Source organism: Prionailurus viverrinus, chromosome A2 (genome assembly GCF_022837055.1).
Source record: "Prionailurus viverrinus isolate Anna chromosome A2, UM_Priviv_1.0, whole genome shotgun sequence".
Classification (NCBI taxonomy): domain Eukaryota; kingdom Metazoa; phylum Chordata; class Mammalia; order Carnivora; family Felidae; genus Prionailurus; species Prionailurus viverrinus.
Window position 1 is genome coordinate 127,721,699 of NC_062562.1, and position 26,588 is coordinate 127,748,286.

Sequence of the window (26,588 nt, forward strand, 5' to 3'; positions counted from 1 at the left end):
TGTGTTCTCAACTCCCATATTACATATAAACACTCACCTTCTTTGCAATTACAAGATAAATATTTTCTTTTAAATCAAGGAGGACTCATATTTCATGAGAGATTTGCATCTAATGGTACTCTTCTTAGCTGTCCAACTCTGATTCCTACCTGCCCTTTAATTTAAAATGCCTAAATCTCATTATGCCTTACTTAAAATGTAGGTAACTTCTTTTTAATTGGACATATACTAATAAAATGATTTCTGTGCCATTATCAAATCCCTAACACAATCCACAATGGAATATGGAATCCAGGTCATAGGAACCAGTTAACAATTCATTCAGCACCCCAAAGTGTAGTTAACAAAAGGGAGAGAAGTTTCAGAAGTCGTTGAGCAGAGTTACGTAGAGCAGTTAACTTAGAGTCACTATTATTTTCATGTTCAGAGATGATCTGCAGATGAACCAAGGGACTCATGTATCTTACTGCTGTCCAGTGGAAGAACCTATAAATTTTTTTGTCTCCTAATTAGCAAGTGTCAGTTTAGCACATGTTATACCTATAAAGAGACACTGACTCCAGGAAGACTGGAAACTAGGAGAACTCAAAGCTAGACCTTGCACCTAAAGGAACCTCTAAGATGTAGATTTACTATTGTCAGGCTTATCCAAAATTACTCACAGACTCAATCATGGTAATTATCATTTTTATAAATGCTCCAGTTAACGTTAAGAAAGAGAACATCAAGAAAGAAAAACACATTAGCAATGTTTCAGCCAACTAAACCTAACAGTTGATTCTTGAACAAATTTTAAACAGTTTAACCATTTCTTAGGGAAATTACATAAACAAAGTCAACAAAATCTAACTCTTTCTGGATGACTCAGGATATAACCCCTTCAGAAGGAGATACCCTGGGCTATTAATGGCACGACCTGGGACAATCCCTAGAAATGGACCACTTTATGAACACTCTCACATTTCTCATAAAAGTCATACAGACCCTGTGCAGCTGGGACCACGAGGACAATATGGTGGGATGGGTATTCTATTACCTTAATCACTAAATCCACAGGAAAAGCTTTTTTTTTTTTCTGGAAATGTCTGCTATTAGTGTTGCCATAACTATCCTTTTCCTTTTCAGAGGCATCTAGAAACACGTGTCACCTAGTGGTTGCTTCAGGCCAGACTGAGCCAAGTAGTTTATCTGCCCGATGTGGTCCAGAGAGCTCAGAGCCCGCCTAGGGGCAGTGATTTCCCATTCTCATCTCACAGATGAGCAATCTGGAGCTCACAGGGCTGAATCCCTTGCACAAGGCTATGCAGCTGGCTGGGGAGAGAATGACAAGTGTGCTGTGCCTCTGAGATTTGGCTAAGCTCCTCAGTCACTTGCAGGGTATCTGTGGGCAGGCTGGGGAGGGGCATCCCTTGTGATCAGAAACACACAGAGAGGACTTCCTCCTTGCTCAGGAATCTGTCCTCATTGCAGTCAACATCTCCTTTTGCATCCAAACCAAAGTTCAATGGATTTTCACACAGAGGTATGGAAAAATCTGTATTTATAGGTATTTGAACAAACTACCTTGGAAAATCAAAGCAGGCCAACTATAGTACACAACCAAGTGCAAATGACTGTCAATTTAGGTTATGACTGTTGAGACCAGCACATGGTCCCATTTGTATGGGCCAATTTACAAAGCCAAGCTTTAAGGGCCTCATCTTCACTGTGATTTGGGGAAATATCATTGTTATTATTACTATTGTCGTTATTGTTATTTTTGCTACTGCCAGTTTAAAGATGAGAAGGAATCTAGGCCTAAAGGACATTCTCAAGAACACACTGCCAGTGGGGAGCCACTTGGCCAGGATTGCCACCAGATACTCCAGCTGCATTCAGCCTTGGTTCTCTCCTCTCCAACCTTGCATTCTCAATGGGTCAGGGAATCGTGCCCCCAGAGGGAGAAATTTGGTTCTTGGAGGAGCAAAAAAATCTTACTTGGTCTCTTTCTCAATCTTCCTGCTGCCTCTAGACAGCACAGTTCATATTGATGAGGACAGTAGAAGACATATCTTGATTACTGTCCAAATGGAAGTGGCAAATTCCATAAAAAAGAGTAACACTACCTTAAGTGAATAACTTAAAAGCATTCATTTAAGTGCGCACACACACACACACACACACACACACACACTCTCAAAACTTCTGCTACCTACCCACCAGGAAGCCTCAAAGGAAAAAATAAATCTATTCATATAATGCATTTGCTTCTACAGGAAGTACGATTTCCTTTGTGTCAAACCTTAAAGACCTTTGTGAAACACGAGAAGCTTTTTGAATAAATACTTGTAAATGGCCTAGACAGCTGAAAAATGGATAGCCTCCTTGTACATCAGGGCCCTTTAAAAGAATTCTCCTCTACTTAAATATTCATGTTTCAATTAAAACATACACCTACTTTATTAGCTAGCCCAGGCCTGGTTCAGATCAATAACAGCAGCCCTAGATAGAATTCTAATGAAGATAAACAACTCCGAGTCCTCCCCAGCTTCCCCTGGGCACGGATGCACAAAGCCTCCTTTCACAACTTGCTCCAAGATATTTTACAGTCACCTGCCTCATGCAAATGAGGGTATTCATGTTTATTCATGGCGAGAGTTACAGACCACCTTTCATTCCCTAGGCCAGCTTAGCTAACCAACAAGAGCGCTGTCTGCACCACTATGAAGTTGAGCTGGCCTAGGAAGGGGACTCCTGAATATATAATTGCCCCCTGAAAAGCATGCACAGAAAGTCAGTAAACTGGAAACAGTTCGGGGAGTGAACATACTTCCCTTTCTTATTCATGCCATCACTGCCTTTAAGCTTTCAAACAATCCCTTTTCTACACCACACCGTAATCCATTAGATGTGACTAGTTAGTGGCTATTTTCCATGGATAATCTTCCAGAGGACTTCCCAGGATGTTTCCTCTGTTGTGCTCTCCAATCCTTCCTAATTGAGATTTTCTCCCACTGACTCAGACGGAGCTCGTAGCCTAGCCAGGGGCAGCTGCGGCTTTGTCTGAAGGCCCTGGGTTCTCTCTGTGCACAGCCTCTCCTATTTTAAGGGGTGATTTCTCATCTGCAAGCCTGAGATCCTAACCTCTATCGCATGTGCTTTGCATATTATGCTGCTGGGTAAAGTTTTAAAATAGTGCTTTTGCTCTAGAGTGACTGCATTTTTCAAATCATTAATTTCTTCCATTTTGGCAATTTGAAAGCATGGCAAAGTCATTTGATCTCATTTTTAGTGCTGATTTGGATAACATCTAAAGTAACCCCAATGCCATGAACAAATATTTGGATGGTATCTAGAAGGTGCAGACATCCCCAGAGAGGTCTGGGCTGCTAGGTAATGGCTAGAGAGGCCTTAACTCTCTCCAGCTATTAAACACCTGATCTTTGTGAAACCTGAGTTTTAGCCTGCTGCTCACGGCCTGTCACATGGAAAACTAAGGGACCGAAATTGTTTCTGCCCAAATCCATGAGATTTTCAGTTTAAACCCTATTTCTGCCAAAGTTAAATGAACTTCATGCCATTCATTCCATTCAGAACTCAATCTGTGGCACATACGCAGCTTCACTTTTCTCATTGTTTCCTTCTTTGTTTGTTTAACATAATGGCCAAAAAAACCCATTTTCTTTTGAAAAGGACAATTTGTTCATTTCTCATAGACAGGATTTATCTTATTACATATCAAAAGAATACAACTGCATATGACATTTTACTTCCTTGAAGCATTTTTACATTTAATACTTCAATTTAGTATGATAGCACCACAAGAGAGGGCAATGGGATACTGGTATTCCTGCCTCCTCCCACCCCCTGGCCTTTTTATTTTCAGGCATAGAGCTCCTGAGTAGCACAACCAGGTCTTACAAACCAATGGGCATACTACTTCATCGATGTATACAATATGTACTAGTTGGTGATTTGTGTTACATGTATCCACTAATGGTCATTCCACAGATGTGATTCACCTTTAGCGATCAAATCCACCTTAATGAAAAATCTTCATGAGAGCTTTGGCCCCACCCCAAAGATGTAATTGTTATGTTGTGCAATTGGGCACTGGGATAACAGAAGTTTCAAAAGCCCTGCAGGTGATTCTAATGTTCAGGCAAGGCTGAAAAACACTGCTACACATAAATATCAATTTTGAAGTGTATTATACTCTTGTTAGAATTTTTAAAGTGGCATGGTCGGCAACAAATGCTTTAAATAAGATTCCCAGACCTGAACTACCCAAATCACTTATTGTCTTCTTTCCTACTCTGCTTAAAAAATGAGGGCTTCAATGAAATGATTATGGGGCACTTGTGTGCCGAGATATTCAGCTGCATTTTGAGCTCTTCTCTAATGCCCATAAAAATGAACAATGCATGCTCTAAAATATTGGTAACAAAAGGCAAAAACAGAATACAAACTCAATGGCCTGAATCAATGGATTATTCTGCAGGGACTGCTATATTAGGAAACTGAAAGAAAGTACTTTTCAAACCATAAATATTTTAATCACTCTCTAATTCTACTTCTTTCATATAAATAAAAAACATCCCATCTTCTGCTTCCCAAGTCTGGAGCAGCAAGAAGAGTGATGCTTTTCCAAACATTTGCTTCCAGCAGAAGCAGTAACCACTAAGCATGAGATATCTATAAACTAGTGTCCCAAGCAAGGTGGGTTGTAGGAGAAATTCCTGCATCTGCTGGAATCCGGTATTGTTTGTAAAATCAGAATTTTGGATTGAGGAATACTGTTTCTCCAGTAATGAGCTAAAGAAGGCAGATAGCTAAGTCCTTACAGAACTGGGGGTCACAGGTCGACAAGCAAATCCGCCATCCATGCCTCTGTTCAAAGTGGCAACAGTCTGAGATGGTGGCCAAGAAAGTTCAAAAGAAAGTGTGTCTCATGAAGGGCTCTTTTAAGATATTCAGAATTCACATTTGGGGAATCTTTGGAAACAAGGAAAGCATTAAACCTACCAATAACCCCAAATCCATGTGTGTTCCTAAATTCAATAGCTTCTGCTACAAAATTAATAGCAAGAAGAAAGGTGAATTGATTAAAATTTCAGCCTTCTCTCTTTTCCAACTTATTATTTGGCAAAGTAGAGCAGTGGTTGATAGACAAGCAGCAGGAAAAAAATCAGGAAGACACTGACCTAGAGGCCCTCATACAGAGCCCATCTTTTTTCACAAGGCTGGTAGAAGCAGAACAGAGACATAAAAGAAAAGGGACATAGTTAAATCTGTACTTGAGCAACCACTAGCAGAACTCTGACTGGTATTATGCTGGTCTACCAGCTAATAGAACAACAACAACAAAAAGCTCATCCGTCCATGTTTCAATATTTTAAATTGATATGCATAAATACAGATACAAATTTAATATACCTACAAATTAAACATATATTATGGTAGGCAGAAAAATATCCCCCTGCCCCACACTGATGTCCATGTTCCAATCCCTAGAATCTGTGAACATGTTACTTTACATGGCAAAGGGGAATTCAGGTTGCAGATGGAACTGAAGTTCCTAATCAGCTGACCTTAAAATAGGGAAGATTATCCTGGATTACCCAGGTGGTACAATGTAATCACAGGGGTCCATAAGAGTGAAAGATCCAAGCCAAAGAGGGATCAGAGTGATGAGGTGTGATGTGGGAAGGATAGGACCTGTGGTTGGCTGGCTTTGAAGATAAAAAGGGCAACCAGCCAAGGAATGCAGGTTGGCTTCTAGAACATGGAAAACACTAGATGGATTCCCCCCCCTCCCCCGCCCCCAGAGCAGCCAGAAAGGAACACAGCTCTGCTGACTCCTTAATTTTAACCCATGAATCCCACTTCTGGCTTCTGTCCTATGGAACTATACATAAGATAGTACATTTGTATTGTTTAAACTATGAGGTCCATAGCAATTTGTTGCAGCAACCATAGAAAACTAGTACACACATGACAAAAGAGTACATTAACTGATACACTCTTCTGTTTACAAAACTAAGGCATGTGTAACACTAAAAAGAAAAAAGCAACCATAGCAAAAACATTTAATATGGAAAATTTAGATCCCTGGTCATTTCCATCACTGGTATTCACTCTTGACCAATGGATATGTGTGCATAGGATGAGACCCTCTGGCTCTCAGGCTTCCAGCTGCCTACTCGCAGCCATAAACCGCCATCACTACTTGGCAGCACATATGTGACACTGAACATCTACGATCGGCAGATGATGCAAAAAGATGGCACTAGGGCCACGATGAAACACTATCCCCCAAACCTGCTGAAGACATCTTGCTGAAGACAGTTTTTACAGCCATATAAGTTAACTATAAAAAGTTGCAGAGTTGACACGTCAGGGACCTCACCCTGCACAGGCAGGATATCATTACCACTGACCCAAGCACATGGCCACGATGAACCACAGGGACCTGAGAGCCATGCTCACTTCCTAAAGACAGAGGCTTCTGGTCACCTTTGCCAACAATGTATTCTTGGGGCTCCATTTTGTAAACTACATGTTCTGTAGGATTTAAGCATCTAAGTGCTAACCGTCTTGAGTGATTCCTCTGCAGAAATTTGGTAATATTTTCCAAATATCTCATCTGTGCATATGTCAACAACAATAATATATACATCATTATCATTGACATAAATGCCAATTTCTGTAATTCAGAAGAAGCAGAGTGAATGAAATCCTCTCAGAAAGCAGACAGACAGGATGCCGGGGTCCAACTCTTGATTTTGGCTTAGGTCATTATCTAATGGTTCCTGAGATGGAGCCCTGTGTTGGGCTCTGCACCGACAGCATGGAGCCTGTTTGGGATTCGCTTTCTCCCTCTCTCTTTGCCCCTCTTCTGCTCCTGCTCTGTCCCCCTCTCAAAAATAAACTTAAAAAAAAAAAGAAAAAGCAAGCAAGCAGACACCTGATGCCAGAACACAGGCCAGCCAGTGGATTCCCTTCTCCTGAAGGGACAGGTGGCCCATGAACATAGAAGCTGAAGACCAGATGGCTTTCAGAAACACTGTAGTACATGAAGAGTTGCTCTGATCCAGGGGCAGAGTAGCCTTGGCCATTTCAGAGACTTTTTAACTCTCTCTCTCTTTTTTTTTTTTTTGGCTTGATTTGTACGAACGTCTCCCTGCTCCTTCATTCCTCTTTCCAGAGGATGATTTGTACCTGAATTGCCACGTCCCTCCTAATCAAGTGAAGTACACTCAAGAGGCTACAGAATTACTGGGTTTCTCTCCTTCACCTCCCTTCTTCAATCATACCTGTGCCTGTGCATCGCTGCTGAGACCCTTGGCAGCTCCAGTTGTAGCTTACGCATCAGGGCTCTCCATGTCACTGGTGCCTATTTCAATGGATTAAATAGATGGCCCAAGGTGACCAAGATAGAATGGCATTTGTCTGCTACAACTGCAGGTGAGATCATTATGCTGATGGGGACAGTCAGGTTAGAACCTAACTGAGGCTCAGCAAAGAGTATCATTTCCTCTTCATGGTTTCCTTTGTTTTCAACTGCTATCAGTTCCAGGTGCCACAAACCAGAAACATGGTGGTAAAGAAGGATGGGCTGTGAGTTCAGAGGAAAGGTGACAGGGAGGTAAAGACCAATAAGAACATGAAGCACAGTTGGAATTCTGACATTATATTATGCCCCAAGCACAAGCTATGAAGTCCCCATAGGATGATGGTGAGGTCAGACCCTTCGACTCTTAGCAACAACACTTACATGCCCAGTACCAGGTCAGCAGGTATGGGTGATGGAGCCAAGCAAACCCAGATCCATAAACAGTAGCAAATTAAAAGTACTGAAGACCTCTCCCAATATACCTGTCCTGAATACACCTGTCTCAACCATCAGTTATCATTAGCGATGTGATTACTGTTAACAAGGCCTTTATCTAAGGATAAAGATATTGTTTATCGTGAAAAGTTTACATGATACTTCTGCCTTCTCTAAGTTGGTCAACACTCTTCTTGGTACCCAACATTCACTCACAAACAGAAATGGGAAATTTACACTCTTATAGAAAACCAAAGAAGACGTCTGTTCAAAGAATCAAATGCTTTCTGCAAACTAAAAAAATGTTCCATATAAATTTACTAAACTCCCTGAAAGAGATTTTGCATTTTAGTAAAAACTCTTTTTGACACAGCAAAGGGCAGATTATCTCAACACATCCATAATCCACAAAGAAACCAAGTTACCTAGAAAGAGCCGCCTTCCTGATCTCATTCTTTCTCCAACAGCCACTGCACAAGGGGAGAGAGAGGCATCCGATGGGTGTTGCAATAACAAGGCATGTGGACTCATGCCGGAATAAGTTACTCTAGATAATATTTTTCAAGAAAGGGTCTCTGCTGGTGACTCCAGTTTAGTTAGTCAAAAGGAACAAAACTGCTCCAGGCTTATCCCTAGAGAGATGAGAACATCGCCAACACAAGCTTCCCATCTATACAGGTATGTCTTCCTTTTTTCATTTACAAGGCAACCTAAAAATCACAGTTGTCCCCATTCTCCTGATCTGCCTTCCACACACAGTTAAGGAACCATACAAAGGTGAGGCTCCTTGGGAGACAAAGGAAGCTGCCTCTGCCTCAGATTCACCTTACCTTGTTGAAGTCTTCAGAAGTTGCCCTCATTTCCTTCCATGTCTTATTCAGGAGCTGGATACAGATGCAGAAAAACTCCTCAAAGGATCTGTCATGGGTGAAGAACATTGGGTGGAAGTCGTTGCAGGTCTCACTAGCTGGAAGAAAGAGAAGGGAAATAAGAGAAAGTTTGCAGAGTGAAATGAGAGAACACAGCCACATGTGGGTGTCCCAAAGAGAGATGATGGGAGGCACGTTTGGCTCAAGCCACGGTGGAAGTAAGGCATTTTGAAAAAGAAACCTAATGATAGTGTCCATGGGCAACTGTGAAGTTGAAGGTCAGACGGTCAGACCTATCCCAAGGGACATATTTTGATTGAAGGAAGTCAGCTCCTAACCCACCCTAAGACATGAACTTATAGCTTTTTTTCCAGGATCCCTGGTGTTGAATATGGGCTCTGTATCTGCCTTTTTGACGTTATAAAGATGATTCAAACTGCCTTCAGTCATAGCTCCATCACTCTTAATTTCTCCTTTCTCACCAGAATAACTGGCAGAGGATGAGCTTTCCCAAGCACACAATTAATTGCAATTTTGAAAATAGCATCCTCGATTATTTCTCCAGGGGGCTCTTTTCCCTCTTATGGCAGTAAGCAGGGGGACATTTAAGATCATATACCATCTGATGCCATTAACCATTTGTTTTACATTTCCAGACACAGATGGCTGGAGGTCAAAGCAACCCAAATGGCTCTGAAGGCCGTGAATGGTCCAGTCCTGGACCAAACCGTGAAATCAGCCAGACTGCCTTCCTGCCTCCCCGTTGCAGGGTTTCTGCACATCAGACCCAGTGCTCTGAGCTCGAGCTGTGCCTATTTCTCTCCTTCTTCCCAGAACAGTACCGCAGCCACTCCCTTCTTCCCTGCTAACTGTCAAGCTTACATTTTTGTAGTCCTTTTACATACATCTCACTTGATCTTTACAATGCCTCTTATGGTTCATGCCTTATGGATGAGGACACTAGAAAGAGCCAGATTTTGTGATTCCCCCCAAAAACAGTACCATAAGTTTTTTTTTTAAATATAAGCTGTTATGTATAGCGAAATAGTTCCTATTTTAATCAGAATCTCTTTAAATGCCAATTAGTCTTCAGGGTTCCAAATGGTAGAATTTCAAGCCCTAGAAGCCCGGGAGAGGAATGGCTGCAGGGCATGAACAGGGCTTACAGCAAAGACCTTCTGTACTTGTGGAAAGCCCTGTGCCTGCCATGTGGTTGATTCTGCTTGGAGAGAATCCTCCGGTGCAGGCCCAGCAATTGAACCCTAATCAAACCTAAGCAAACATACTCTGCCCTGGCAAGGCCACAAGCTCTTATGTCCCAAGCTCCTCTATCTTAGTGGATTCCAGACCTCTATAAGGGTAGATATAAAGCTACACAGAGGCTATTTTATTCCAGACAAGGTAAGGGCACAGGCTAGCAGCAACTTGTAGTCATGTAGAAAAGGTTTGGGTCTGAGGGCAGAAGAAGATGTGGGTTTAAGTCCAGCCCATGCCAATCAGGAGCAAGCCACTTCCTGAGCCTCAATTTTCTTTTCTTTTCTTTTTAATGTTTATTTATTTATTTTGAGAGAGAAAGAGAGAGAACTCTCGGCAAGCAGGGGAGGGGCAGAGAGAGAGGGAGAAAGAGAGTTCTAAGCAGGCTTCCGAGCCGTCAGCGTGGAGCCCAATTCAGGGCTCCATCTCACCAACCGTGAGTGAGGTCATGACCTGAGCTGAGATCAAGTGTCTGAGGCTTACCCAACTGAGCCACCCAGGCACCCCATGAGCCTTGATTTTCTTAACTAAAAAAATGGAAATGAAATCTCCTTGTCCTTCTCCACCGGTTTCAGAGAGATCAAATGACATGACTCATGGGCAAGTGCTTTGAAAGGATAAAAGTTGTCACCAACATGGAGCAAGGTGGTGGTGATGATAAAGAATGTTGTGCCAGCGTATCATTTCCAGGAACATGGGTTGTTCTTTGATTTCCCCCCAGCTTCTAGTCAAGCCTGTTCACATCTGAGAAATCAGCAGCAAGAACATATGTCACCCCAACCCCCAGCCTGTGTTACTGGCAGAAAAATGGCAAAAGTGAAGTTCTGACCTGGGACACAAAGCTATTTGAAGAACTTGGAATGTAAACACAGGTGGATTGTGTGTTTGTTGCCCTGGGCAATGAGCTGTCAGTCTCACTTTCCCAAGCACTGAAGCCAATGGAATTTACAAGTCCACAGAAGCACTCTGAAATACTACTGCCATCCAAGTACTCATTATTAATCACATTATCACAGTATCTTTTGGACCCAGTGCGATTATGTTTGTACTTTATGCCCTAGTTAAAGTTTTTATGGGATTACTGAAGCTGAGATAACCAAACAAAACTGAGACCAACAAACCCTGCACTTGCTTAGGTGAAGAGGGAGGGAAGGAACGTCATTAATAATAAAGAATATTTATTGGGTGCATATAATGCACCGGGAGCTCTACTGGTATTCCCCTCCCAACAACCTGGTAGGTAGGCATGATGGTTATCCTCATTTTATATATAAGGAAGGTAAATCTTGGAGAAATTACACCTTCCATCATGAGCTTTCTTTAGGTGGCCCTAAATGAGCATTTGAAACCTGCAGTTTAGTTGACCCAGCAGGCTTCCTGCATTACTTGACAAGAGCTCAGGCCACTTCCTTATGACTGCTGCTTTGAAAATTAACTTCTCCACCCACTCTCCCAGATCTTCTTGCACTGCTCCTTCAACAGAAACCAGGATCCTGACCTCCCAGTCCAGTGGGACTCACAGCAAGTGTACAGCCAGCACCTGCTGATGGACAACATCTAGCAATGTGACAGTACCAACAACAGCCACTGCCAGACAACAGCCATACCACTGCCACAGCCATATGTCAGGCACTAGGTCTACATTGTTGTTAGTTGCTACAACAAGCACATGAGGAAGATATTATCAATTTCTTTTTTCTTTAAATTAGAAATAGAGTTAGATGGATGGGGAAGAGAAAAAAGAAAGAAAGAGTTAGAAAGGTTAGGTGACTTGTCCAAGGTCACAGGTCACAAGGCTTGCAAGTGGTGGAGCTGGGATTCCAACTGCCATAATCAAAGCCCATCATTGTCTGTTGTTCTCATTTTCTCATTCTGTTTCCCAGTTAACTCTTCCTCTATTGTGCCTCCCCCAGCAATACAAATATTAAAGTACTGCTTTTATATCCAGAGAAGATATTTATGAAGTAAAATCTTACAAGTAGCATCACCTTAACTATTAATGCTTAGAGTATATTTAGAGTCTAGGATTCCTCTGCTTTCTTCCTACTAGTCCTGATCCAAGTAGAGTTGGATTCAAATCACTGGGTCACACTCCTCTTCTAGATCTTACCTTTCTTTTCCCTCGGTCAGGTCAAGCTGCACTCCTGACAAGTCTTTTTTTTTAAATTTTTTTTAATGTTTATTTTTGAGACAGAGTATGAGCAGGGAGGGGCAGAGAGGGAGAAATAGAATCTGAAGCAGGCTCCAGGCTCTGAGCTGTCAGCACAGAGCCCGACATGGGGCTCAAACCCATGAACGGTGAGATCATGACCTGAGTCGAAGTCAGACGCTCAATTGACTGAGCCACTCAGGTGCCCCCTGACAACTCTCTTGAATACACGACATAGTCTACCTGGTTCTAGCTTTTAGTCAACCAACTCTTTCATCTTCTCAAGATATTCTCAGCCTCTGGAACACACCAAGTTTCCCCTAGATAGTCAGTCCCTGGGGAAGAGTCACAGTGGATGAATTTATTTGACCTACTTCAAGAAATTAACAGGTTGGGTTCCATGTTAACAAACCCCAAATTTGTTCATTGCAACAATGCACCCACCTAAAAAACAGTACAATTTCTAGTCTCTCTTAAGAGTGACCATTATGTCCCAATCACAACCAATGATAGATACAGGGAAAGTGCTGGGTAGATTTTCCAGGAAAGACCTTTACAAGAGGAAGGACACTTGACTGGCTTGTTCATTTTTCCTCTGCCTTCACACCTCAACTTCTTCAGGTTCAGAACACAACTTCATGTCCAGCACAAAAATGAAGGCTATGCCTTAGAGTAGACAATTAGAAGGAGCTCCTGATGGCACTGTGGAATCACCATATCAATCCTGAATTGAACTCCTAAGGAATTCCTTGTATATGATTTGTTTAAGTCACTGTTTCCAGGCTTTCTATTACTCTTAGACACATGAAATTACTGATGTGGAAACCTAAACTCATGCAAGCACACGGATATTAGCATAAGAGAACACATGCTCAAGATTACCAGAGGCTGGGGAGAAAGGAGAAAGTAAGAATGAGGAGGCAGGATGGTATAATGGTTACAGTCAAACAGAACTACATTCAAAGAACAGATTTGATGCTCCCTAGCATACTATGTAGCCTCAGACAACGAAACTCCCTGAATCTGTAAAATATATGACCTTATAAGATTTATAACCATCAAATTAGATTATGTTTATAAAATATGTGATAAGATACCTAGCACATAGATAGGTTTAGTAAACAATGGCTATTAAGTATTATTTTTGTCATCATTATCATTGCAGTATATGGCTTCTTAAAGACTTTAACATTTCTAGGAGATAAGGAAGGGAAGAAGAAAAATCTGGTGAATGGTCTTTGGGATCCTATTGATAGGGAGGGGTTGGGGCCAACCAATCATTCTTGTTGATTAGGTCAAAATCAAGTGGGAAGTTCAGATCCTAAAGCTGAAATGTCACATGCTGAGTGTATATGCACCCATCAACACTGGCCAATCAACACTGTCTCCAGAGAAAAATAGCACCTGACTCTTTCCCACTGGGTTGTATTATGAAAAGAATATAAATTTCCGAATCAGGTAAGCACTGATTTGAATTCTCATTAGGGTTGGTGATACAAGCATCTCTCTCCTTGGCTTCCTCATCAGTAAGATAAACATGCTACTAGTTACCTCCTAGGGCTATAGAGGGTGAAGTGTCTGGCAGAGGCTGGGCCTTGACACACAGTAAGTCTAAGTTTCCATCCTCTACTTCAAACCTCCAAATAATATGCAAGTCTCATAGGTTCTTTTAAGCTGGTAATATAAAAAATGCTGCTAATGCTCATTAAATAGTACAGGAGGGGCGCCTGGGTGGCTCAGAGGTTAAAAGCCCTGCTCTTGATTTAGGCTCAGGTCATGATCTTGTGATTCATGGGTTCAAGCCCAATATGAGGCTCAGCACTGACAGCGTTGAGCCTGCTTGGGATTGTCTCTCTCCCTCTCTCTGACCCTCCTCCCCCCACCTCAAAAATAAATAAAAAAACATTAAAAAGAAAAAAAAACAAGTACAGGAAACAGTGAAATTGTCCCCAGGCAGAGGGCCACACCCCTGAAGTCAATGCATTAGGGCACAATTCCCTCTCCATTCCAGCGAGGGAGGAAGGAAGAGGCAAGTGGTGGAGGCTGGGCGAATGGAAGCCACACAGTAAGGATCCTGGGGAAAGTACTCTATTTTATTCTTTTGTGTTTTGAAACCACAGGCCTAAGTGACTAAGAACACTGAGACAAGACAGCCATTGCTAACAGCAGGATCAAGTTAGCATCAGAACACATTCCCTGCAGGAGTGATTCTCCAGACTGACTAGCAGTCATGTCTGTGCTCCTAGTTAGGAATGGCAGCACTGGAAAACACAACTTAAATGGATATATCATGGGGGGATAAAGGGGATTCGAAGAGCAGAAATAGAAGAAGGGCACTTGCCAGCAATTACCTAAAGTTATGTGCTGGCCAGGGGTGCCTGGGTGGCTCAGTTGGTTAAGTGTCCGACTTTGGCTCAGGTCATGATCTCGTGGTCCATGAATTCAAGCCCCGTGTCAGGCTCTGTGCTGACAGCTCAGAGCCTAAAACCTGCTTCTGATTCTGTTTCCCTCTCTCTCTGCCCCTCCCCCACTCATGCTCTGTCTCTCAAAAATAAATAAAAACATTAAAAAATTTTTTTAAAGTTATGTGCTGGCTATTGTTGTAAGAGTTTTACTTGTCCTAACTCTGACTCCTCAATAACAACAAGGTCACTGTTATCACCCATATTTCACAGAGGAGAAAAGTGAGAGCAGTGAAATTATGTAACTTGCAGTGACAGGGCTTAGAATCAAACCCAGCATTCTCTCACCAGAGACAGTGTTTGCATCCTCCACAAGAAGACACGGGCTTGTCATCATCTAATACTTATTTTTTTTTAATTTTTAATGTATATTTATTTTTGAAAGAGAGACAGTGCAAGCAGGGGAGCGGCATAGAGAGGGGGACAGAGGACCCGAAGTGGGCTCTGCGCTAACAGCAACAAGCCTGATGTGGGGTTTGAACTCACAAACTTTGAGACCATGACCTTAGCCAAAGTCGGATGCTCAACCAACAGAGCCACCCAGGCGCCCCCATCCTACACCCCTTGAAAAGACTCATCCCTTGCAGTGAGGAATGGACAAACAGCTCTCAACTATAAAATAAATAAGGCTAGGGGATGCAACGTACATCATAGGGCATACAGTTAATAGTATGTCACAACTTTGTATGGTGACAGATGGTAGCTAGATTTATCACAGTGATCACTTTGCAATGTGTATAAATGTTGAATCACTACGTTGTACATCTGAAATTAATATAATATTGTGTGTGTCAACTGCACTTCAATAAAAATAAATCAAAAACAATTTGTTCCTTGACATGTCATACAGGGAACGAGGAAAAGATTCTGATGTATTTTGGGATTCATGACTCCTTGTTTAAGGGTATTCCAGTATGAGAGGTAAGGATAAAGCATTAAGTATTCATATGTTTTTCTTCTAAAATGTTCAAATTGCAGATATTCAAGACCGAGGATTATCAGGCAGGAAAAACCCATCCAGGTTGCCTGATCTGCTTTCCTTTCTTGTCATTAAGAGCAGTGAGAAAGGCACATCGGGTTGCCCAGAGTTCACCAAGGCAGAAAGGGGGTGAAGACGCTGGGAGCAGACCTAGGTTCCAATCCTGGTTTCTTCACTATTGCTGAGTCACCTGGGCAAGTCATTTCACCTGGCCATACCTCAGTCTTTTTATCTGTTCACCGGGGCAACAACGGTATAAACTCCATTAGTTTGCTGTGAGGATTCAGTGGAAACAGTGACTATAAGAGGCAAGGTCAGTGCAGGGGTGAACCAAAAGAACGATGATGCTTATCGGATATCACGTGGACCCTGGGCCAGGCCATCCCACTGAGAAGTGGGGGCTTGCATCAGCATATAGGGATGGCCTGAGTCTCCAGAATAGAGTTCTTCATTCAGAGATTTAAACAAACAAACAAACAAAACACAGAGGGTGAGGCTTATTCTGTTGTTCTTTTAAATAAAAACACTAAAGAAAAAAATATTTAGCTACTAGGCAATGCTTTTATAAATGAAATTTAGAGAGAAACTTTCAATGAGCCAAAAATAGTAAGACTTTTTAAAAACCAAATTGTTTTCAAGCACACTATTTTTAACACAATGAGATTCTACTTTGTAAAAAAGAATCAACTTAATGGTCTTTTAACTCTGGAATATTAAGGTATTTTCAGGGCTGAGGGTAAAATGGGTTCTTATTAATTCGCTGACATCTAATTCACTTATAAATAGGCCAGCTTTGACAGCAGCTATAATCCATGCACGTAAGTTTTAAAAATAAAAATAAGAATGCTGTACACACTTTTGTCACACTTTGCCTTTCAAAGTAGATTTGTTCCTATTTTCCGCTGGATAATGTGAGATGAGGTGCGTATTGTCACTGGAGTGTCAGAGGTCAAGGGCTACCACTGAACAGGAAGTAAACAATGAAGATGAGTACAGAGGATGGGTTTTAGTGCTACTTGTAACCTCCAGAAGGTCATGTTAGCTCCCTGGGTTCCACAGTTTTTACCTGTGAATGAAATGGGCTGGTAAAATTCCTGCCAAGTCTAAAATTCTAAAACTACACGTACACTCACACACACACACACACACACACACACACACACACACACACCAGATAATGTATTTTCAACTCCCTAATGCCCAACAACAATTATACACCTTGCAGACTGCACCTGCACTGAACTTACAATTATTTCCTAAATTATTATTTCCTTGAATGACAGGATGGCTACACATTTCATTTAGGGTGTTAAAGCATCAAAATGACATTTGCTAGGCTTCAGAAATGTTTGATGAGCTAGTACTTAACTCTTTTTTCATAAGAAAATTGTTAGATGTTTTAATACCCTTTCAGACCTATTAATATCACCTAATGCAGACCATTACATAAGAAAATTACCTGACTGAAGATAGAATGGCAAGACAACACAGGCAAATGCACAAAATTTCTGCTATTTCATAGGAGTTTTGTAAGATAAATATAATTTTTGAGATGCCAAAAAGCTCTGTTCCATGCTGTCTATGACCCTTGTTATGTGGATCCATTTGCGGGTACTAGAGGGACACAGATTCGGGAAGCACTAGGCAAATTCTGATTATTTTTACCAAAAAAGAAATAAGCTCTGGCTTAACACAAAATGCATTTTGTTTTAAAATTGTGAGCTGCAGGAAGAAAGGGATAAATCATATACACACAAAAGCGTTTAATACCTCAAAACTGCCAGAGCAGTTATACAATCTTACTAGCTATCTGCAGCATGAAAATTCAAATCAGACCTATTTGTGGCTCTAGGGTCAGTCTAGATAATATATTTATGAATTCTCAGATGCAAATGTATACTTCTACCTTTATACCTTTGTAGAAATTCTTACCCTTGTAGCCTTTGAGTTTTCTATTTTTAGACCTGGTATTCTGTAATGGCTTGGTTTTGGGGCTTTGGTACTGTGTGGGAAGATGTTGAAAGTTCAGAACCTTTTGTAGGAGGGAGAAGTGAACAAAGGAGAGTAAGGGCAAAGAATTTGAAGTTCCCCAACTGCTGCTGAGTTCCACCAATATAGAAGCTAACACCCCACCTATTTCAGGACAGGGGATCAGAGGCTTGAAACCCGCTCAGCTCTTTCCAGCTCCTGAAGCCTGGTTTAACAGAACTCTAGATATTCTTTTCTCTCCTCTATCATGCCTAAAAATAGTATGAAATCCACACTGTAGCTAATCCAATGCTTCATTGTTCATTTTCCCTATGGGCTTTTTTTAAGGACATGGAGAGAGGAAAAAAAAAATAACTGACTGTAGTGTTAGGGCTGAAAATCAGACTCTAGCACCAAAAGGCGGCCAATTCAGCAAGAAGGACCCAAGTCCTTCCAGGCAACGCAGTGTGTGGTAATAAAAAAGCAGAAATTCTGGAGCGAGGTTGGCCGGTGCAAAACTTGGTGTCACTGCTTAATAGTAACATGACCTTGATCAACTTCTACTACCTCTGAACCCCAATTTCCTCATTATAAGAAAGACAATGCCTCCTATCTCATCCGATTTTTGCAAGAATTAAATGTAGAGTGATACATGATTCATATATTAACTGGGATAAAATGAGCACTTAATGAATGCCAGTTGTTACCAGATTTAATAGCAAAATAATTATTATTGTATGTAGCTAAAATGACCAATTTGGAGAAATTATACTTTCAGATGCAAAGACATTATAAAGCTACAGTAATTAAAACAGCTTGATGTTAGTCTATGGATGGAAAAACAGAAAAATGGAATAGAACAGTGAGTTCAGATACAGGCCTGTATATACAGACACTAGATTTATGAAAAAGGGGACACTGTAGTGGATTTTCAAAAGCTTTTGCTGGGCCAATTGTATATGCATCTGGAAAAAAAAATTATGATTCCCTACCTCACACTATCTACAACAATCAACTCTAAGTGGATTACAGTTCTGAATGTGAAAGGAAAGACAATGAATCTTCTACATAATATAAAATACATTCATGACCTTGAGGTGACCAAAGTTTTCTTAAACTGGACCAAAAAATCATTAATCTGAATGAAAATGTTTGATTGGATTATATTAAAACCAAGGACTTCTATTTATCAAAAGATATAGTAGGATGGCAACCACAGGAGAACATTTTCAACATTATCTAACAAAGACCTGGTATCCATGATATATAAATACCTGTGTAAGTCAGTATGAAAAAGACATTGAGAAATGGACAAAATGTAAACAGGCACTCCATGCAATAGGGTATCTAAGTGGCCAATGAACATATGAAAAAGTGCTCAGCTTTTTCAGTCATCAGGAAAATGTAAATATAAATAAATAAACTTTCAAACATCCACCAGAAGGGCTACAATGAAAAGGTAGAAAATACTAGGTGTGGATACAAATGTGGAACAAGAGGAATTCTCATAGAGTGTTGATGCAAGCATAAAGTGGCTCAACCACTTTAAAAACCAGCTTAATAATATTTAGCAGAGGTAAAATTTCATACTCTATGACACAGCAATTCTCCCCAAACATATAATAGAAATGCATACAATAGAAATGCATACATATGTGCCCCAAAAGAAATGTACATGAAATTTCAGAGCAGCACTATTTGCTATAGCCCTAAACTTGAAACAACCCAAATGTCCATCCAAGAGATTAGATAAATGATAGCTTATTCCTACAGCAGCATATTTACCACAAAGAAATGATTTTTTAAAAATTATACTATCCATAATAACATGAACGAAAACATAATGTTGAACATTACAAAAGAGAACATACTATATGATCCTGTTTATCTAAAGCTCAAAACAGGCAAAATTCACCTATGGTAGTGGAAACAGGTTATTTTTCCAGATAAAAATCGGGGGGGGGGGCAACCCAGAAGGGTCTCTGATGGTTGTATAATACTCTCTATCTTGATCTAGATAGAAATTAGCTAACTAGCTAGTTAGTTGGTAGTTGGAAAATTCATTGAGCTGTGCTGTGCTTTTAGGATTTGAACACTTCTATGCATTTAAGTTACGCTCATAAAAAGTTAACTTTAAAAAATAGAATGTGAGCTTTCTAGGTGATCAAAAAGGGACAATAACATTTTAGATGATAAAACTACTGCAGATAACTTAGATGGGCTTCTCAAAAGTAGTGCTGTGTTTGCCCTACTCACCATCTCTGGAACCAGGGATTTGGCACTTTACTAGCCAGGTTGACTAACTGGATAAAAAAGCATATAACCTGTCTGTTTAGGCATCCTAGTCCAACTACCTAAAGTGGTATTAGCTTCTGAAGTTGGTCAGGTACATCTCTCTACACCCAGACTTCAGTATAATGTCACCTGTTGGATAGGTAAGTATATGCTTGCTGTTTTGCAAATGAAGATCCTGACCTCAGTGAAGAGTACTGCAGGTGCCGAAAAGCTATCACAGGTTTGGTTGGTTCCTTCATTCACTCACTCATTCACAAATCTTCCTTCCTTGCTCTTTCCTTCCTTCCTTCCCTCCTTCCCTCCTTCCTTCCTTCCTTCCTCCCTCCCTCCCTCCCTCCCTCCCTTCCTTCCTTCTGTCCATCCATATGTCCATGTCCACCTGTTATCCATCCATTCAACTAGCAAGGTGGTTAAGAACATAGTGCTAGAGCCCATCTGTCTAAGCTTGGATCCTGGCTCTGCCACTCATTATCTGTGTGACCTTGACCACATAAGCAAGGATAGATGAATAAAAGATGAGGCTGAAGGAGCAGGCAGGAAACAGATCAGCTAATTCTTTGGAGACTTCATTGAAGACCTCAGCATTGGAGACTCAGAGTGATGAAGTAATGCCTTCCCTTCTCTTTTCTTACTCTATTTTTTCTCTTTTTGATGGAATTAAAATTCAGGTACTTTGTGGGTGCTGTTATTCTGGAATCTACTTACTTGATATTTTAGTGCATTAAGGACAAATGGTAAACCAGATAAGAACTTTAGAGCTAAAGTGGCTAGGAATGTCAGTTGTGGAGTTAGGACTAGGGCTAAAATTCTCCCTCTGCACCTTCACTGTGTATCTCAACCAAGCTCTTTAATGTCTTTGAGTCCTTTATTATGATGACAATAACAGTAACTCATAGTTTGTAGAACTGGGTGAAGACATAGTGAGAGGATTCCCATAAAACACTTAGCACAGTGCCTGTCATATAATAAGCACTCAACAAATGTTAATCATAAAACCTCGTGCAGAATACAATTTTGATGTGTAATTCTCCCCTCCAAATGTTGAATTGAATACAAGGGTTAGCTTGCGGTGAAATCTTATTTATTTTTAATTAAAAAAAATTTTTTTTGAGAGACAGAGAGAGAGAAGGGTGCGAGGAGAGGGAGGGGCAGAGAGAGGGAGACACAGAACCTGAAGCAGGCTCCAGGCTCCAAACCGTCAGCACAGAGTCCAACCCGGGGCCCGAACCCACAAACCATGAGATCATGACCTGAGCTGAATTCGGACGCTCAACTGACTGAGCCACCCAGGCGTCCCTCTTATTTATTTTAAAATCTTATTTTAACTTGCCTTCGTGAAGGTACTCAGTTCCCGTGGAAAGTCATAGAGCAGCAGTACCACCCTCATCTTGAGAGACATTTAACAAAAAGAAAAAATGCACAGAAATTCCATTAAATTAAGATTTCTGATAAGAGCAAGCTAAGTGACCCGTGGAAGTTTGCTTATAATTAAAAAATCGTCTTGCTGATATGCTCTGCATGCACATTTCCTTTGTCCTCTGGCTGAAACAACTAAGACATTCAGGAAAAGGGAACCTGGGTCCTTGACACCTTATCTCTTTATCTGTTGGCAAAATAATCATTTCTGGATCCACGTACAGGTCTAAGAAAGGGTTTTCTTCTTGGGCCAAAAAGGAAAAAAAAAGAGGAGAAAAAAAATGAATTCTCTGGGAAGGAGTATCAAGTTTGTGGTGTGAGTTAGCGATGCAAAAACCAAGGGCAAAGCATACTTACCTTGCTAAATATATTTTACCTACTTTTCTGGGGATGGTGTGGCTGCGGCATTGTGGGGGGGTGGTGCAGTGGAGGGTTGGGAAGTAGGAAAATTCTGGTTGAATGGTCAATAATCCAGGGCAGGGCAAAGAAGAACATATTCAAAAAGCAAATTTCTGCCTGCCTTTGTTAAAACTTCCTTTATAAGGAAAATTATTCTGAGAAGCGGCACATTAAGAGACTGTCATACAGCAAATTTAGCATGGATATAAATAATTGCCTGTCCAACCATGTGAGATGGGCACTCAAAGGTTATGCTGGGATAGAGGCAGATTCAGGAGCAGCTAGGATATGCCTCACTGAAAGTCCAGCAAGAAGCGGGCACGCCATTGCGTGACCACGAATTATACCTTGACCTGAGGCTCAGAGCCTTTGCTAGAGCCAGAGAGCTGGCAAAAGGGGCCGAAAATAAGCAATCCTGAATTCATTAAATGCGAAGTTAAGGGAAGGGGACATGCCAGGGCTTGCTCCTCATACCATTCTTTCTGCTCTCTGTTGCTCAGTAAATGACTCTCCTTAAGATCTCAGAGACCACCTGTAGCTCTTCACATAAAATGCACTTGCTTTAGCAAGTCATTCAGCACTTGTCAGCCTGACCCTACTTCCCTGCCTCTAACTTTTCTCTGGCCTCTGAAGGAAGCCTAAAATCAAGCACAGTTTCTACCTCTTTATCAAGTTAACCACCCCTGCTTGTATTTCTACGTGTTAAATTTTGGAGTTTTCTCTTCATGGAGCCCATGGAGTTGTCCTCCAAAGCCCATCCCTTTGCTAAGGGCACTTCACTCAAGCCTTGCCAGTCTGCCCCTTCCCTTGTGCCTCTACAGACCTTCAGTTTTCTCCACCTGGTGGATTCCCCCTCCTGACTGCTGCAGAAACAGGAACGTCTAGTAATTTCTGCATTCCCACATGGCCAGCCTCCCACTAACACCTACCTGCACGTCCCTCCCCTTGTGCCTCCAGTGACATGCTTTTCTTCCCTATGGTTTCCATTATGTCCCACTTCATGCACTGCTTAAAGAACAGGATGAGGGATGTCCCCGACTTTTGTACAACACACATCTCAGCACTTGTGCTGTGATAAGGGCACTTGGAAGGCTCCACTCAGGCTTCCCTCTCTGCTTTAAAACTGTCAGACCCGCAAAAGGACCCAGTCCTCCTCCTTCTCTCCCCCAATTTTCTGAAACCCAAGCATAGGTGTTCTCTTAGGAGAACAATAAGGAACCATATAAAGAAGGCAAATTAATTACACAAATTCAACGGGGAAGAAAACCAAATCTGATGACGTTCCTAAACTACAGAGATGTAACCTTCCTCTGCAGATCAACAGCCAGCACCGAGGCCCTGGCAGGGGGTTTGCCCTTGCCATTCCCATCCCGCCTCATTTACCACACACCCATTCAGACCAGGAACACCAGGTCCAGTGCTTGTCTTGGGCCCTTTTGGGACTCTGTCACAAGGAACATAAGGCCTCAAGGATTGCCTAACAGTGTTAACAATGCGTTCACCCTGGGTGGTGGAATTAAGGGAGATACGGGGGATATTAAGGGAATAATCCACTGACAATCATGCTTTTGCCAATGTGGGATCTGAGAAGATGGAGATTTATATCAGTGAGCAAAACCAGAGTTAAGTCCCTAATATTTTTGCCTGTATATAGTTCCATTCGGTCCTCTTAAAAAAGAAAGCATGATAAAAAGCACATCTCTCTCTTGCCCAGGATTATGTGGGCAGGCCTGTGTGGAGGGACAGAGAAGCCCTCAGTGTATGAACAGAACACCAGGCCCTAAGAAGCACATCCTCAAGCACTGTGCTAATAATTTAGGAAAAGGTCAAACTTCACACAGGCACTTGACTGAGATTTACCAAAAAAGAGGAAACAAAAGGAAAAAGCATTAAATACCAAACCAGAAACAGCTGGCTGGAAAACTTGAAAAGGACATAATCTGAATAACAAGACACCTGGGGAATCTGCTTCAGCAAATCAGAAGGTGAGCAGCCTAGAACAGGGTGTTACTTACTTGAGAATACTGCAGTGAGCATGTGCCAAGAGCTGTTGTAAGCTACTGGCAGGTATTTGCTCATTTAATTATCATAACAATTCCATGAGGTTGGTGCAGCTACTATCATCCCCACTGTACAGATGAGAAAACTTGAGGCCCAGACGAGTGACATGGCTTGGCTCACAGAGCTTACAGGAGGTACAGCCAGGGTTTAACAAGCGTTTGGGTCCAGAGTCCTTGTCCTGTCACTCACTGGGCAGCAATTACCCTCCAATGGAAGATTTTTAAAGCAGAAAGTGAATACTTCCTAGAATTCCTCTTTACTGTGATTTAAAAATAAATTTGATTCCATTTCCTTCTTCTCAGACCCACCATTTTAATGAAGATTTGCTATTGCTAACTAAGATAATTTTTGGATATGCGATTCTTACAGTTGGTATAAGATGGTATTCCTTTTGCCAATTTATCTATAGCAGACATGTATTCCCATTGAAATGTTACACTTTAGTGCTGGGGGGAAATCAACAATTTGTAGACTCTTAATTTCATGGGCATCGATTTACTCATTGGCTTAATAGATCCTTATCCTGATAAAGAAGATACAAAATTTATCTTTTTTAATGAAAGGCTAAAATCCTGAAAGATTAAGAAATAAAGCTAGTCAGACCAATCTTTTTTTGTCATCAAACAATTATATAGTGCTTCATATATACCAGCCACCATTCTCAGTGCTTTAAAATTATAAAATGATTTAATTATATGAAAATTAAGTGTGAGCCAGGTTCAATTTTCATCTCTATTTCACAGGTGAGAAAACCAATGCACAGAGAGGCTAAGTGACTTTGTCTGAGTCACACAGCCAGAATGTGCTTGCAGGAGGCAATCAGCCTACAGAAGCTATGCTCTGAACCAAATATATGCATAACCAGTGTACTCACTCAGAGGTCTCCTTGCCCCGGTAGCTTTTTACCTACGTAGTTGCTGCTGCTGCGGTCCTAACCATTACACGGTTATATAAGAATTTACATAATAAATTCTTATTCACAATCTAAGGCCGCTGGGCCCCTCTGACCCTGACGGATCACACACAGATCCATGACTACCCCAGGTATATCAGATCTTAGAATCTCTCTCAATCGGGGTGCCTGGGTGGTTCAGTCGGTTAAGCGGCTGACTTCAGCTCAGGTCATGATCTCGCGGTCCATGAGTTCGAGCCCCGCATCGGGCTCTGTGCTGACAGCTCGGAGCCTGGAGCCTGCTACAGATTCTGTGTCTCCTTCTCTCTCTGACCCTCCCCCGTTCATGCTCTGTCTCTCTCTGTCTCAAAAATAAATAAACATTAAAAAAAATTAAAAAAAAAGAATCTCTCATCAATAAAGAGCCAAATTATATCAAATCTACTCATTTAAAAAATCCCACCCACTCTGATTTTTTTCAAAAAAAGATTATGTTAGGATTGAATCTCTTTATTTCACAGAAAGAAACTCATAAGCAAACAAACAAACAAACAAACAAAAAACCAGCTGTCAGTGTCTTGGTGGTATCTTGAAACATAAATTTGAGTAGCATGTGGCACATTCACTAGGAATGCTCCCAGAATGCTCCCAGTTTTGCAGTTGATAAAAACTATTTTACTATTAAAAAGCACTAATAGAATTAGGTTGAAGCTCTTGTTACTGCTTTAATGAGACTATTTTTTTCATCCTACACAGCATTGTGGACTAATTGGTATTCCAGTGAATTGAACATTGTTTGATTTAAAAAATTTTTTTTAAGTTTATTTATTTATTTTGAGAGAGAAAGTGCACACAAGTAGGGAAGGGGCAGAGAAAGAGGGGGAGAGAATCCTGCACTGTCAGTGCAGAGCCCGATGTGGGACTCGAACTCATAAAACACAAGATCATGACCTGAGCTGAAACCAAGAGTCGGACGCCTAACCGACTGAGCCATCCAGGTGTCCCAACATTAGTTTCTTGTTCCTGGACCAATGGGATGGATGCATGCATAGATTCTACCTTAGGAATGTGTGTTTCCGAAGAATTCAGTCCTAAACTGATGGGTGATGATACATTTTAACCCTTCATTAATTATCTAAGTTCTTCTTATACTGAATATCTGCTACTCCCCCTCCTCCTACCCTGCCTTGCTGATATAAAATGATAATTAACCCCTGCAATATATACGATATAGTCCTAGCATATTTTTGGGTGATTGTTATGCAATTGCAGACTTTGCTCCAGTTGAATTCGCCTTAAACCAAATTCAGTAAGAGTTATTTTGGCCTCCAGCTTCTTGGCCATCATCTTTCTCAATCTCTCTCTTTCTTTTTAAACCCTCACCAAAAAGAGGTCATTTTAGATAAGGACACATCTTAATGAAAAACCCAAATAAGGATAAGACTAAAATTAAGGTGCTTTTCACCCCAGTAGGAAGATTCTGATGGAAATTCTCAGACCTTCCTTCTACATGATATAACAGTTAATGCTCTCACTTTAATTCTCATTTTTTGTAGACAGCTATTTTATTTTAATTTTTGGTCATTCAATTTTGTTCTTCAGAGTTTGAAAGCATTCTCTCCTTCTCCCCTGGTAAATGTACTCAGGAACTTCCATTTTATAAAAATTTTCCAATTCTCTAAAAACAGAGACCATTTCTGTTATTAGGGCTATTCTCTTACACATACAAATGACCGGGACACCACGTATGGTCACTGGAACGTACCATAAGATACCCAATATGACACCATATTTCCTACTAAGAAAGACATTATATCTAGTGTGTATACATGCAAGTGGATTCCTCATGAATGCCTTCAAAATTATCCAACAGCCATCAAGACTTTAGAGGGAAAAACAGAATGACAACAGTTCACTAACACTACTTATATGCTCTTCCCAATCTCACTGTACTCTCTTGTCTCCTTCATAGTCTTGTTCTTTGTTTTCGGGTTTCCTTTCTACCCAAGGTTCTGTTCTCATCTTTCTCTTCTC

The 26,588-nt window shown here is 41.1% G+C and overlaps 1 protein-coding gene across 5 annotated transcripts in view; it reads right to left on the reverse strand.

Annotated features, from left to right (window-relative positions):
* ELMO1 (engulfment and cell motility 1) overlaps nt 1-26,588 on the reverse strand; it is a 594,484-nt gene that overhangs the window by 156,220 nt on the left and 411,676 nt on the right. For all 5 annotated transcript variants that reach the window (XM_047849551.1, XM_047849554.1, XM_047849553.1 and 2 more), the window contains one exon: nt 8,641-8,777. In XM_047849551.1, the coding sequence (XP_047705507.1) occupies nt 8,641-8,777 (137 nt within the window). The remainder of the gene's footprint in view (nt 1-8,640; nt 8,778-26,588) is intronic.